Source organism: Lolium perenne, chromosome 4 (genome assembly GCF_019359855.2).
Source record: "Lolium perenne isolate Kyuss_39 chromosome 4, Kyuss_2.0, whole genome shotgun sequence".
In the NCBI taxonomy this organism is placed as follows: domain Eukaryota; kingdom Viridiplantae; phylum Streptophyta; class Magnoliopsida; order Poales; family Poaceae; genus Lolium; species Lolium perenne.
Genome location: NC_067247.2, coordinates 85,115,369 through 85,129,224, shown reverse-complemented (window position 1 = coordinate 85,129,224; position 13,856 = coordinate 85,115,369). Strand labels below are relative to the sequence as shown.

At 50.9% G+C, this 13,856-nt stretch overlaps 1 protein-coding gene across 1 annotated transcript; it reads right to left on the bottom strand.

Moving 5' to 3' along the window:
- Positions 1-13,060: 13,060 nt before the first annotated feature.
- Positions 13,061-13,480, bottom strand: LOC127348484 (serine/threonine-protein phosphatase 7 long form homolog). The gene is made up of 2 exons (XM_071829055.1): positions 13,373-13,480; positions 13,061-13,282 (listed from the first exon to the last, which is right to left on the bottom strand). The coding sequence occupies exons 1-2, from the start codon at positions 13,439-13,441 to the stop codon at positions 13,061-13,063; spliced, it is 291 nt and encodes a 96-aa protein (XP_071685156.1). The 5' UTR covers positions 13,442-13,480.
- Positions 13,481-13,856: the final 376 nt, after the last annotated feature.

Sequence of the window (13,856 nt, the reverse complement as noted above, 5' to 3'; positions counted from 1 at the left end):
GTGTCATCTCCCTCCCACCACCCTGGTTTCCGGAACATCCCGTTCCCTACACACATGTTCCCGAGATGTTAGCAATTTGCGAGGCAAAGGAAAGCCGTAGTATTCGGTTTGGCGAAGAACTTACCGCTGTTCTCCCATAGTACTCCGCAGCGAAATTTTCCTTCGATGGCATGTTTGGCGCCGGCCCCGGAAAGGGAGGCATCGGCCCTAAATCTACTGTCTGTCCAGTTTGATTGGCCACCATCAACGCCTACAAGATAGTTTACATGTCAGTCTTTGCAGAAATGAAGCATCAAACTAGGGAAAAGTGGGACTTGTCATCATTTGCGAAAACAAAGGTTGGAACTTACATGTATATATACCATGTACTCCATGAACTGCTGCTGCTGCTGGTTGAAGGCCACCTGATATTCTTGATGAGCGACCACGTAGGCCGCCTCGAAGTCAGGCTACAATTTCACAAATTCATGTCTCGTTAGCACTTAGCAATGTATGAACGAAAGTCGGAAAGAGGATGGAAATGAGGGAAACTTACGTCGTATGCGGGTTGTTGCCGAGCCCGGCGACGAGGCGGGAGAGGGGGGCTGTCCTTGGTGAGGCCCGCCTTGAGACGCGTGAAGGTCGTGGTGAGCTTATGCTTCACAGCCTTGTTAAGCATCTTGAGACGGCCATGCGGCAACCCTCCGGACGAAAGGACCAACGACTCCTCGTCGAGCTCCGCGGTCATGGGGTCATCCACCTCCGGGTGACGATGCCTCACCATCGCGCAGTAGTTCTCGGCGTCCTCGGCGTAGGTGCCGAAGTACTCAGGGAGCGAGGGCTGAGGCTGCGAGAGATCGGGCCTCTTAAGCCGCATCCTGTTGTATACCTCGACGTCAGAAATCTCCTCGTCGGGTCCTAACTCGGCCCTCTGCATCGCGAAAGGAAATGTTGTGAGTATCAACTTTGAACCTGACGGAAAATAAAATGTATACATACCATCTTCCCCTTGTAGCGCTCGTAGCTGAGGTTTCCCCCGCAGTGTGTGCCACCGTCGCCTCGGTTCTCCGCGTTCCGCCTCGCCACGGCTGCAAAGTCCTCGTCCATCCCGAGCCACCTCGTCCTAACCAACTCCTCCCATGCATCGGGATGCGGCTCGGCCCATCTCCTCATTCCTCTCCTCCAACCACTCTGGCGCATCTCGGTAAAGGAGAGAGAAGAAAATAGAAAAAAAACTAAGCCGAGGGTGGCCGTCGGCATAGGTAGGTCATGCACTATGCCGAGGGGCACCCTCGGCGCCTCGCTAACACCGTAACCGGGCCGTCACACGCGGAGCAGCTGTGCAGTAGACGCAGGCACTACGCCGACGGCTGTTTTTACGCCGAGGGTGGCCGTCGGCGTATGGTGCTCTACGTCGAGGGTACGACTACGCGGAGGGGCTCGTTGGGCCGCTGCCCTGGACCGGACGTACGCCGACGGTCCCGACATTTGGCCGTCGGTGTACGCCACGGCCGTCGGCGCAGCGCGCCATTCCTGTAGTGTCGGGGCTTTTGGTCGCTGGGACAACCATCGCGGCATGTTCGAAAGGCGCATAAAGGACGTGATCAAAGCGGTGGAGGCTTCGGACGGCAAGGTTATTCTGTTCATCGACGAGATGCACATGCTTATTGGCGCCGGATGGTGCGAGGGCAGTCGCACGGATGCCGCCGACATGTTGAAGCCAGCGTTGGCCCGTGGTCGGATTCGCTGTGTGGCTGCGACAACTTTGAAACAGTACCGTACGTACATTGAGAAGGATTCTCCACTGGAGCGGCGGTTCCAAAAAGTGCACACGTCGGGGAGCCAAGCATAGATGCCACCATGGCAATTCTACAGGGTCTATAGACGAGGTACGAAAAACACTATGGCTTGGAAATCCAGAAGGAAGCTCTTGTCGCTGCCACGCGGCTTGCTGGCCGCTATATCACTGGTGATTAACTCATTAATTTCAATCCCGCTCCTTAATACGCGCTCACCTAATCATTATGAATTTTTTTTTTTTTGAAACGGGGGCAAAAGCTTTGCCCCAATCTATTAATTAAGAAGAAGGTTTATCATGAAAGAGCATGCGGTTACAAACGGACCGGACCTTATTACAAAAGGGATTACTCTCGCGGCATCAAGTTACTTAAGCTCTTAGCTCCTGCTAACACCCAAAGACGGGCCTCGCCCCTAATTCTATCGAAAACTACTTGTGCCGGCGCACTCTTAGAGCGGAAGACTCCAGCGTTTCTCTCGTTCCAAACCTCCCATGAGACCAACAAGGTGACGGATGCCATTGCCTTGCGGTGGGGCATTCCTCCACCTGCCATGAAGTTCCACCAACCTTGAGTATCGAAGTTAGTCCATTGTGTGGCATTGAGGGAGGTGAGCCCCAACCAATTTTTGACAAGGTCCCAAAGGCGGATGGTGAAGCGGCAATGGACAAAAAGATGCTCGGTGGATTCCGTACATTGTTTGCAAAGGGGGCAAAGACAACAATTATGCCAACCTCGTTTAGCTAAGCGGTCGGCCGTCCAAATTCTACCATGGTTGGCAAGCCATGCAAAGAATTTAACCTTGGGCGCCCATGCCTTCCATATCGTCTTGTTCATGGGCGAGGTGATTGACCCAAGATGTTGAAGCTCATAAGCCGACTTTGCCGTGTAGTTCCCGCTCGGGGTAAGCCTCCAAGTGATATCGTCCTCCACCTCGGGGTTGAGGTTGATGGTGGAGAGAAGGGACCAAAGGTCGACAAATTGTGAAAAATGGTCAAAGGAGAAAGAAGCATCCAAAGTAATTTTGCTAATCCACGCCTCGCCATTCATAGCATGCGACACCTTCCAATTCTTTCTCTTGGACACTGCATAAATGAGAGGGACGATGTCGATCGGCTTTCTACTGTGAAGCCAAGGGGCTTGCCAAAAAGGGGTCTTCTTCCCATTTCCCAAGGTAATTGTGGTTGCCGCATAAAAGATCTCCATGTCGGCTTCGGAGCATGGATGAAAACAAAGGGAAGATGATGGAGTATAAATGCCCATCTTTGTTAAGGCTCACTTGCAAATGTGAAATCCTTAAAGGATGTGATGTGCAATTCAATGTGTCACTGTTATAAACGCGAAAATTAAATAACGAAGAACGAAAAGGAAAACGCAGCGGAGACACAATGTTTAAACGTGGAAAACCCCTCCAATACAAAGGGGAAAAACCACGGATGTAGGCCAGCATAATTTCACTATATGGGGGAGTTTTTACAAACGTCGTAGGTTATCTTATAATCTGATCAACCTTAGCCGGTGTCTTACAAGAGATATATATAGACTTCTTATGAATTTATATAGAATTTTTATAAATTTGGATCACAATATAACATTGAAGCATCGTGGAACACCCTTGTTGCACTAGAAACATTTAGTTCAAATAATTTATGAATTATGTTGGAGGTTCAAAAAGACCCATGACAAGGAATACTTTTTATATATAAATATAAACTGTGTGGGCAAGCTGCAGTAAATCATTACTTCACCTCTATTATTGCCACTAATGAGTATATATATTGGAGAAAGCTATCGACGCGGACTTTTGGCTCATGGGTGCCTGGCACCCCCATAGATCCACCGTTTATGATTGCTTGAAGATCAACCAAAAGTATAGCAAAAATTTCTGCCAGTTTCCCTTCTATTCGAAATACGGAGGGAATACCCGTACACATATCTGACATCACAGTGAAACCTGACCTTTGGCCCCACGCAATTGAAAGCGGAACATAGCAAACATGTCAGTACAGGAACGCTCATTTGAATATTGGATTGCTCAATGCACGATGCGTCAATGCTCAACGACGTACCCCAGGTTCCTTATGGCGCCGAGCTGCCGGGAACCTCTCGCACACATCCGCCGACGAGGTTGCACGAGAAGGAGCTAAGGAGACACCAGGTACTTCGCCGTACATCCACCGGAAGCTTGGCATCCTAGCGATGCGGTTCGTGAGCATGGACGGCGGCATAAGGAACCTGGGGTACTTCGTCGGGAAGTCAAGGATCATCCACCTCGACGCTGAGCTGCAGCTTCGCATCATGGCTACGGCGTGTTCCCTCTCGTCAGCGCGCCGCAATTAGCGCATGCCATGTTCGCGTTCAGGTCATCTGAGTTAGTGAGGTCGCCGCCGCACCAGCGTGTCCCCGTGTCGGCCAGGTCCGACGTGCTCCGCTTCGGCGTCGTGCTCCTAGTGCTTGTCATGGGGTAGGTACGGTTTCCCTCTTGGTACTTTCCTGAACGCACGCTGACTGGGTGGCAATCGGTCACAGAGGGCAGCCAGAACGAGGTCCTCAACCTCCGCCGTGCAGCTGGTGCGTATTATTGCCGTCGAGTGCACCAAAGCTGCACAATGGAGCCGGCCCAACAACGCGTGCGCGGCATCCCTGGCATGCCAAGTGGCAGCACGTCGTCGCCTTCGTCGCCGTCGAACTGCGGGAAGCCGCTTGCGGGGTTGATAACGTGCGCAACGTTCTGACCGGGAGCGAGGCTGATAAATCGACGCTACAGAGCGAGTATTGCGGTAGGCTGGTCATGTTCCTGAAAAGGCTCGACGGCGTGTCGGAGAGCTCTCCCTGGAAGATTAGCCTATTCAGGAACTAAGGGCATCTACAACGGGCGAGGGCGAGGTAAACGGACGCTGAGTGACTGTTTGCATCCGTCGTGACCGAAAATGTGTTTGGGTCCGGCTTCAGCGAGACGACGCAAAGTGACCGGGCTGTCCGCGGAGACGCAAATCTGGCCCAAATATGCGCTAGGTTTGCGTCTCCGCGGACGCTCCACGCTCGCGCCGAGTGTCCGCCGAAAATGACGTAGGACCCGCGCGTCAGTAGCAGGGAGGCCGATATTATTCCCGCCAGTGGCCATTCCCCGCATGAAAAATCAAAGTAGACCGGTGCAAGCAGTCCAGAAGCGATGGACGTCCTCGCCGCCGCAGCCACCACCATGGATGCCGAGGCCGCGAATCGTCGCGGCCGGCGCAGGAACCTAACGGAGAAGACTATTGCAGCCGCCAACCAGCATACGTGGCAGATGCAGATGAAAATCGGCGTCGCGCAAGTAGCCCTCCATCCGAGCTTAGCGGAGGGCTACATGCTCGTCAAGCGAGAGGGGATCGCCGGTGTCGCTCCTCCGGCCTCGTCGGTAAGCTCGGTAAGTTCCCACCTGCGCCCTTGAACTCCCGCTCCCTTGCAGGTCCACCTGGTGCAGTTGAACGGGGCACCGGTTCCCGACCTCAACCGACCCCTAGAAGCGGTGACTCGTGCCAGGGCGCGACACACAAGACGCGCCAGCTGCCGGAAGAGAGCATGCCGGTGCCCCGCATCCTGTTCGACGAAATGGCACCGCCTGCCCCGACGATGGATGACCCGGTACGTGAGCTCTCTCAATGTGTGCGACTGCCGTGTATCATGCGTCTAACGTCCGGTCATTCGTAGGCCTATTGGAAGGGCCGGAATGAGGCAGACATCGGCCATGATCTTCGGCGGCGGCTTCGTTGGCGACGACCGGGCCGGGAAAGGGCCGCATGATGGGTGGGCACCGACGCAAGATGTGGAGGACATCGATGGCGCGCGGCTGTTCTCCGCCCAGCCCATGCAGCCAACACCCGTGTGCGTGGACGACTTTGAGGACGCGCCAACACAGCATGTCCTCACCACAGACAATGCTACCAAGAAGAAGGGGGAGAGCCACAGGACACAAGGATTCATCGACGACGAGGACAAGTGCAACAAGCCATGACTGTATTAACGGCGCCCAACAAAAGGGCAGGTGTATTGGGCCAAGGTCATACAGGAGTACAATGAGACCAAGATGCACCCGCCCTACCACATCCCAAGCCCTCGCACGGAAGAGTCCCTCAGAAAAAGATGGAACTACATCAAACAAGAGACAAGCAAGTTCTGCTCGGCCGTCGAACATACTATTAACCATCCTGTTAGCGGTGCTGGCGTGATTTGAGTGGTAAACAAGAGATAACGATCATCATTCTAATCTATTTACATCATTCTACGTACATCATTAGCGGCGTTGGCGTGATTGCAGGTATCCCGGGCCTTGGAGAGGTTCAAGGCAGTGCATAAGAAGGGATACCATATGGTCCATTGCTGGGACAAGCTCAAGGACGCGCAAAAGTGGAAAACAAGATTTGCAGCCTAAGATGAAGCTGTGAAGAATGGGACAACGGTCAACCTCGACAGCGAAGACGACGATCATGGCCGTCAAGCCCTTCCGCCGCGTCCCCGAGGCCATAAGGCTACCAAGGCCGATCTAGCCTGGGAGGCATAGGCCATTGCGTTCACCCAAGGCCTGGAGAAGATGATGGCCGAGAATCATGCCGCCTTGAGGCTTACCTACGTGATCGGCATGTATATCGGCAGCTCCTAAACAAGATGAATACATAGGCAAAAAGTCAGAGCAATTCAAGAAGAAAAGGAGATTGAAGGTGTCGAAGTGACTTACCTAGTAGAGCCTCGATGGATTTGTGGACGTTGCCCTCCATCTCCTTTGTCGCCTCCTTCTCGGAGCCGATCTTCGCCTTCTTCGAAGGTGGAGGAGCTACCTCCCCTGCGTCGCTATATGACCAGATTCGACTACATCAGCAACACAGATAAAAATCACTAAGTAATTTCGAAGCACAAACAAGTAAAGATGCTTACGATTCGAACAATAACTCATCGTCATCAGCGAAGACGCCTGATGGCTTCTTGGGCGGCTGAGCAATCGACGTCTCGGGAGCTGCACCTACAAAAAGAGCGCGATCAACATCATCGTTTTTATGGCCACTAGGACTCGACTCCGCTGTATCGGTCAGTTCATCAACAAGCTCCCTCCGACGTTTGGCAGTGAGGGCTCCAACGCCATCAATGTCGTCTTCTTCTTTTTCTTTCTCTTCTTTGTCTTCGGTGGCGTCACTGTCTTCGACCACCTCGACGTTTACTTCGACATTGCCCGCGGATTCATCATCTTCGGGTTCTTCCCCAGTCCCGGGTACAGAAGGATAGCACCTTGCGACAGTGGAGGCCTGACGAGACAAAGGAGAATTCAGAGTAAAATAAAAATTATCGGGTACACGTAACATATCGAGTATGGAATGCCAAGACAGTAAAATCACCTTGGCCGGAAGATGGTGGAACTCATATGGGTCTTGAAGGGCCACCAGGGGGATGGAGTCTTCTGGACTGAAATACGTGAGGCGCCTAACTTCGTCTAGAAGCTCTTTCTCTAACAGTTCCGCGGTGTTGATTTGTGTCACATATTTGGCACCAGTGTAAAACCACATCTGGTGGGCTCTAGACATTACTTGTTGAATGTGGCGCTTCAGGAACACATCAGCAATCTCAAGGCCGATCATTGTTTGGCCACCAGCGTTCTCCATATCCAAGAATTTTTCATATAAATCGTCGGCTACTGGTTTTTTCTTCGGCAGTCAAGGTGTTCTGCCAAGATTTCTTCGGCGTTGCTTCTAGGACGTCTGTGAACTTTGGCAGGTCGGAGCGATGCCCTAAAGTTGTTCGATCTCTGAGATAAAACCACTTAAATCTCCAACCCTGGACGGACTCTTTAATCGGGAAGTTGAAGTAATTGACTTCCTTCCGAACAACGAAGCCAACCCCTCCTACAGCGTAGGGTCCGCTGCCCCCGCTGTAGCGTTTGACGGAGAAAATCTTCTTCCATAGGCCCCAGTGAGGGTCGATACCAAGGAAGGCCTCGCAGATAGTGTTAAAAATTGCGAGATGCAGAATTGAATTTGGTGTCAGCTACCAGAGCTGAATGCCGTACGAAAATAAGAGGCCTCGAAGAAATTCATGGGGTGGAAGAGACAGTCCACGAAACAGAAAAGCGGAAAACATAAAAGTGAATCTGTCCAGAGGATTAGGACGGGAATATGAACCTGGAAAGAGGACATCTTTCTCATCGTCGGATATCAGCCCCAGGCTCCTCATCTTCTTCTCGTTGCGCTTAGTAATTGTGGATGCCGTCCAGTCACATTGGGTGTCCCTAGCAGCGGCGGCAGGTTAATTTTGGCGCGGTGCCGATTGCCTTCGGGCCGGTGGCGCTCGTGGTGGCGCCAGCGGATGCAGTGTTCTTCTTCTTATAAAGTAAAATTACTTTGGATTTGAGCCATGAGATCCGCACCGCTGAAAATAGATGGAAATCTGGTTCTACACGTGTCGCAAGGTGAGAGAAACCGTCGACCCACTTCCTTCACTATGCACGAGAATCAAAGAAATGCCTCTATTAACGATCAAGGTCCGGTCATTTCCTAACTGACCGTGCAGGCATGGGGCAGGCCCACTAGGTCATGTCCCGTCAGACGTGCCGCAACAGTTTCCACGTCCCTGGTGACATCATCAAAATTATCGGCTCCTCCATGATGGAGCACCCGAAGAAACCTACGATACTCAACTCGACAGTTTACAGCCTATACATAACTACTTCACAGTCACCACAGGCTCGGGGGCAACTCCCATCGGAAGCGCTGGCCGCGCACCCGATAAAAAGATGGAAACCTCGCTGACAAAAGGAACGGACCCGAAGGTTCTAGCTGCCCAGATTCGAGCCCAGGGACTCGAATCTATGTAGGGTAACGTTGCTTTGCTCCGGCAGTTATCCAGTTTCGATTCATCGAGTAAATCTGGGATTGTTACTTTATCCCTTACGTATATTTAATTATTCGGCTTCTCTCAAGCCCATAATCTTTGAAGAACCGATAAATTTAAAAGTCATCGGATGATGGAAAGAATTCAAAAAACATCAACGTCAACGGGAAGAGCTTCGAGTAGTACAACTTGAGTCTACGCACGGTTGCAAGCATCCGCCCATAGACTCGGGGGCTACTCCCATCGGGAGCGCTGGTTGCGCACCCGATAACAAACAACTTTGACTCTACATCAAGCACAAGATTCAACATTCTTCAGATGATGGCAACTTTAGCCCCTGCCCGAAGCCTTGCTTCGGCCACTCACTCGGGGCTATTGATGTGGGCATTACCATTCGGGTACCTGACATTCTCCTACCTCCTCTGGCCCAACAGGGGACCCATGAGATTCACCGCAGCCCATGATGGACCAATACGTCGGTTGCAGCGGTGGAAAGATGGAAGAAGGCGGATTCTTGAAGGACAAGGCAAGGAGACGTCGATTAAGGAAAAGATAGATTAGATCTTACTTGTAACCTAGTTGAATCTGTGCAGGATTCTCGGGACCTGGCCTCCTATATAAAGGCCAGGAGAAGGCCTGCCGGACCCTATCCTCACAACCTACGCAATCCTGCATACACCAAATCCTAGAAACCTTGCCTCCCGACGAGATCACCACCACGCAGTCTATCGGCTGCACCATTGTAATCTTTTTCATCGATAATCAAGATCATACAAGCAAGAGTAAGGGTTTTACCTCATCGTGGGCCCCGAACCTGGATAAATCTCACCTCTTGCTCGTTTGGTATCGGATGACTCGTGTTAACCTGCAGGATTTCATCAACCCTAAGCCACTCATGCTGGGCATTGCCGAGGAGCCCCCTCGTCAACGTTCCAGAGCTGGCCTTGATCATCCTTGCTAGCCCATAGGCTCTTTCCTCTTCTTGGGCACGACTAGTGTTGGAAAGACGGAGCATGCTAAAGCTCTTGCTGAAGAACTATTTGGTGATGAGAAAATGCTCGTTCGCTTTGACATGTCTGAAAATGCCAGTTGTGAATCTATGACAGGTCTCATTGCAGCGTCTCTGAGGTTTAACTCGTATACTGCATATTTTCTTCTTAGTTTTTAGCATTTCTACATTGGTGTTTGAATTCTTGAAGCTGTTGTGGCTATGAAGATGGTGGAAAACTAACCGAGACAGTTAGGAGACATCCATACGGTGTCATTCTATTTGATGAGGTGGAGAAAGCGGATCCCTCATTGCACAATGTTCTTCCGCAACTCCTTGATGACAGTAGGTTGACTCATGCACCTCCATAGCTCGTCGAACCGCACTTGCGGCCGAGAAGCCCCAGCCCTGTGCTGCCGCTATCGCGCGCCGCCATCGCTGAGAAGATTGCCTCCATCGCGTGAGGGAGATGGCCCCACACTACTAGGAGGAAGGCTACTAGTTGCACACCTATTTTGGGTACTAGTGCTGCGCCACTACTAGCACACCACTCATAAGCGGTGCACCACTGCTAACCCCCCTTGGTGCGCCACTATTAACTATTAGGGTGTGCCACTTGTAAATTTTTTAAACTAGATCAAGATCTAGATTGAGCACCATTTTTTCTCGATTTGTTTTTTCTCGTTTTTTTGCTTGTTTTTGTTCTCCGGATTATTTGCCCCGTTCAGCTAGCACCAATTTTTTTGCTCGTTTTTTTCCGAATTAGATAGGCAGTGGGAGAGGTTAGATGGAGAAGAGGGGGAGGAAGAGGAGAGGATGGAGAGGAGAGGAGATGAGAGGATGGAGAATGGAGGAGAGGAGAGGATGGACGAGAGGACCGCCGAAGGGGAGGGAGGGGTGTCAGCGTGCTTTGAGGAGAGGAGGCCGAAGACAAGGGAGATGCGCCAGAGTGGTTGGAGGAGAGGAATGAGGAGAAGAATAGGAGAAGAGGATGCATGAGAGGAGTAGGAGTAGAGGAATTTGTGGAGGAGGGAGGAGGGAGGTGGATAAGAGGGTAGTGGGGGTAGGTGGTGGCCTGCCACATTTTGAATTTTGATGGAGGGAAGGTTAGGAGTGGCGCACCATGTCATGATGCACCACTACTATTTAAAAAAAATCATTGCAATCTAAAAGCTGAAAAAATCTATTTTTTCGATTTTGAGGAATCTATCAAATCGCTAAACAGCCGTAGGTAAAATTTTCCGTAGATACATTTTCATTTAAAAAACTTTTTCATGGGAGGTCGTATGCAAACCGGGAAAGCCATTTTATCGAAACATGGCACCATTTTGCAAATAAAATCAAAATTCATATTTGCTAATTTTCCTAACAACTAGAGCACATAACACATAGTCATCTCAAAGGATTTTTTTGAAATTTCTATTGTTTTTTTATTTTTTTCAAAACTGAAAAGGCGATCCACGGGGCTGGAAATTTTGTGCAGCCATGCGCCACTGCTAAGGCTGCCCAAAATTTTCACCCCACGCTAGACACATCAATGGCGCATCCCTAACCTGGTGCTCTGGTTGGAATGGGCTAGCTGTAGCGCACCACTAGCAATGTGCGCCACTAGAAATGTGGGCTACTACTAGCTATATTAGCGCTAGTTATTTTCTTAGTAGTGCCACCATCGCCATCAGCCTCGGGGCTTTGCCCCTGTGGTGACCCTGGCTATGGCGTGGGAGAGGAGGCAACATGTGAGGGGATCCACGCGCCGTCCGAGCCGCCTATGTTAGGCAACACGGGGAGGCGATTTACACAGAAATAACCCTTTGTTGCAACTATAGCACAGATTGATCCTCCAGCGAAACTATTTCACTCATCTAACCCTTTTGTGTGGCGCCCCTCACATCGGCGCCACACCTCACTGTGTGGCGCCCGTGCTGGCGGCGCCACTCTCCCAGCCGACGTGGCGCCCTCGATGCTGAGCTGTGCACCGATCCGACGTGGCAGGATGTGTGGCGCCGATGGGAGCGGCGCCACACAGTGAGGTGTGGCGCCAGCGTGGGAGGCGCCACTTGTTGACTTGTGTTAAAACCATGAAAATTCTTGCCTTAGTTAACCAGTTTTCAACACAACAGTAGCAATTTCATACACATAGAACATACACATATAACACATCATAGCTCACATCGTAGCACATAGATTCAAACAACAAGTAGCATTAGAGACATGGTTCGAAATGACATAGATTCAAAACACGATACTTATGAAGATAGAGTTCACAACAACACGTAGCAAATCCTAGTGTCGTCCTCGACGTGTTGTCCTCACGGGCTGCTTCCGGACGGCCATCCTTTTCGTCCACTGCTGTGTGTCTTGTTGCTGCTGCTCCTCCTGCTCCTCCTGCTCCTGCTGCTGCTGCTCCTCCTCCTCAGAAGATAACGGCTCATCGTTCCTCATCCTCCTCAAAGATGATCTCCGCGGCGGCGCCTCATCCTCTTCAATGACAACCTTCTTTCCTCGGTTGACATAATCATCTGGAGTGTATCGGGCTGGAGCCTTGCCCCTTGGCTTCAACTGGTACGCAGACCGTGCGGCCTGCTTCTTGCGTTGACTCACAATGCCTTGACTCAGGATGGTGTCGTCGTCAGGAATCTTTAGAAACATGAACACATGATATTACGAAAAGTTGAAACTAGTAAGCACATATTTGACAGCAACAAAATAGTACATACCTCCGCCTCTTCAGAAGAGGATGTAGCCACAATTTCGGTGTCGCGGCAACCTAGCAAGTTGGCTAACCGCCGCATCTTTCGTGCAGTGTTCTGCGTCGTGGAAGTCATGGTTACAAAGCCACCCAAACACAATAGCTTACATTTAAAGTTGGTGACCATACCTTAATGAAATGTCGCATCGGTCCAATAGGCTTCTCATCTGTATGGCTCTGATCCCAAACAACCTCGCACTCCTCAGCTGATTTTTGGATCTCGGACCGCTGCGACAAACATATTATACAAAATTTGAGCGATCACATGCCAATGTAGATGATGTACTAGCTAACGAGAGAATACATTACCACGAAGTTCAGCTCGGAAGCAATAGAAGTCGATCTTCCTTTGCGAGCATAGATGTCGTGCTGGCTTTGCGCAACCTCATCGAACTCGATGGGGTCGTCCAAGATGTCGTCATCATACGCGGGTTTCACTAACTCGATACGCGTGCTTTGATGAAACCATTGGAGATAGTTGTTGAAAGCGGCCAAGTCGTGGGGGACAATCTCCACATGGCCAGCATTCCGTACCGCTTCCAAACAGTGTTGGAACGCTGTGACGTGGCCTCTATGATGGTCAGGCCAATTTGTGATCTTCCTCTGCCGCTCCCTATCAAGCCTGCAAGAATCAAGAAGTTAGATTCTATCTCTTCAATCAACAAACTTCCATAGCATGATTCAAGAAGTTTACCTATGAAGCGCTTGGTCCGTGTCTTGCCACTGAGGTGGGCACTCCTGATACAGCCCAAATTGTCTCATCACTCTGTGCGGCTGGTGGTACTCAACAAGCCACATGCATATGAGTGGGCAGCGCATACGCCAGAAACGCGCCTCCTCAACGCACTTGGGGTTGAGGTCAGCCATCCCCGCGCCAATATGGTAGTAGGTACCATATGGCTCCCAATCAACCTGCATCATTCAAATATTTCAGAATTTATAACATACCAGTATAATTTATGAACTCCCATTGCAAAAGAGTGATGGATTAAAATCGGTTACCTGCTCAGCGGTAAGAGTATCCAACTCCTCAGTGTAGTGCCTGTACATGATCTTTGGATCGCTCGTCATCTCCGAGACATTGTCCCAAAGAAATGCCCAAGTCGGCTCCCGGTCAGGGTTGTTCGGGTAATGAGGCCATGGCCTCTCGTTGAGTATCCTGGGCCGCCCAATTGATAGGCGGTCCCAGCTCCATACAGAAAGTAGGAGCAAGCATCCACCAATACCGCCACTCCCAGTCCTGCGACAAGCGTCGTCCAACTGCGTACATAAGACATTGGGTTAGTACTTTGTCTAGCAGACTAGTATAGAAGAATAGTACACATAGCAAATCATCACCTGCCGGTAGAGGTAGGCAAGTGCCGCACTTCCCCAACTCCACGGGTGCTCCAACACCGTAAGCGCCTTCAGCCAACACCAATGGCCAACTTCCCACCACTGTCAGCAAAGAGAGTCCTCGAAATCATGTACCACAAGTACACTCGGG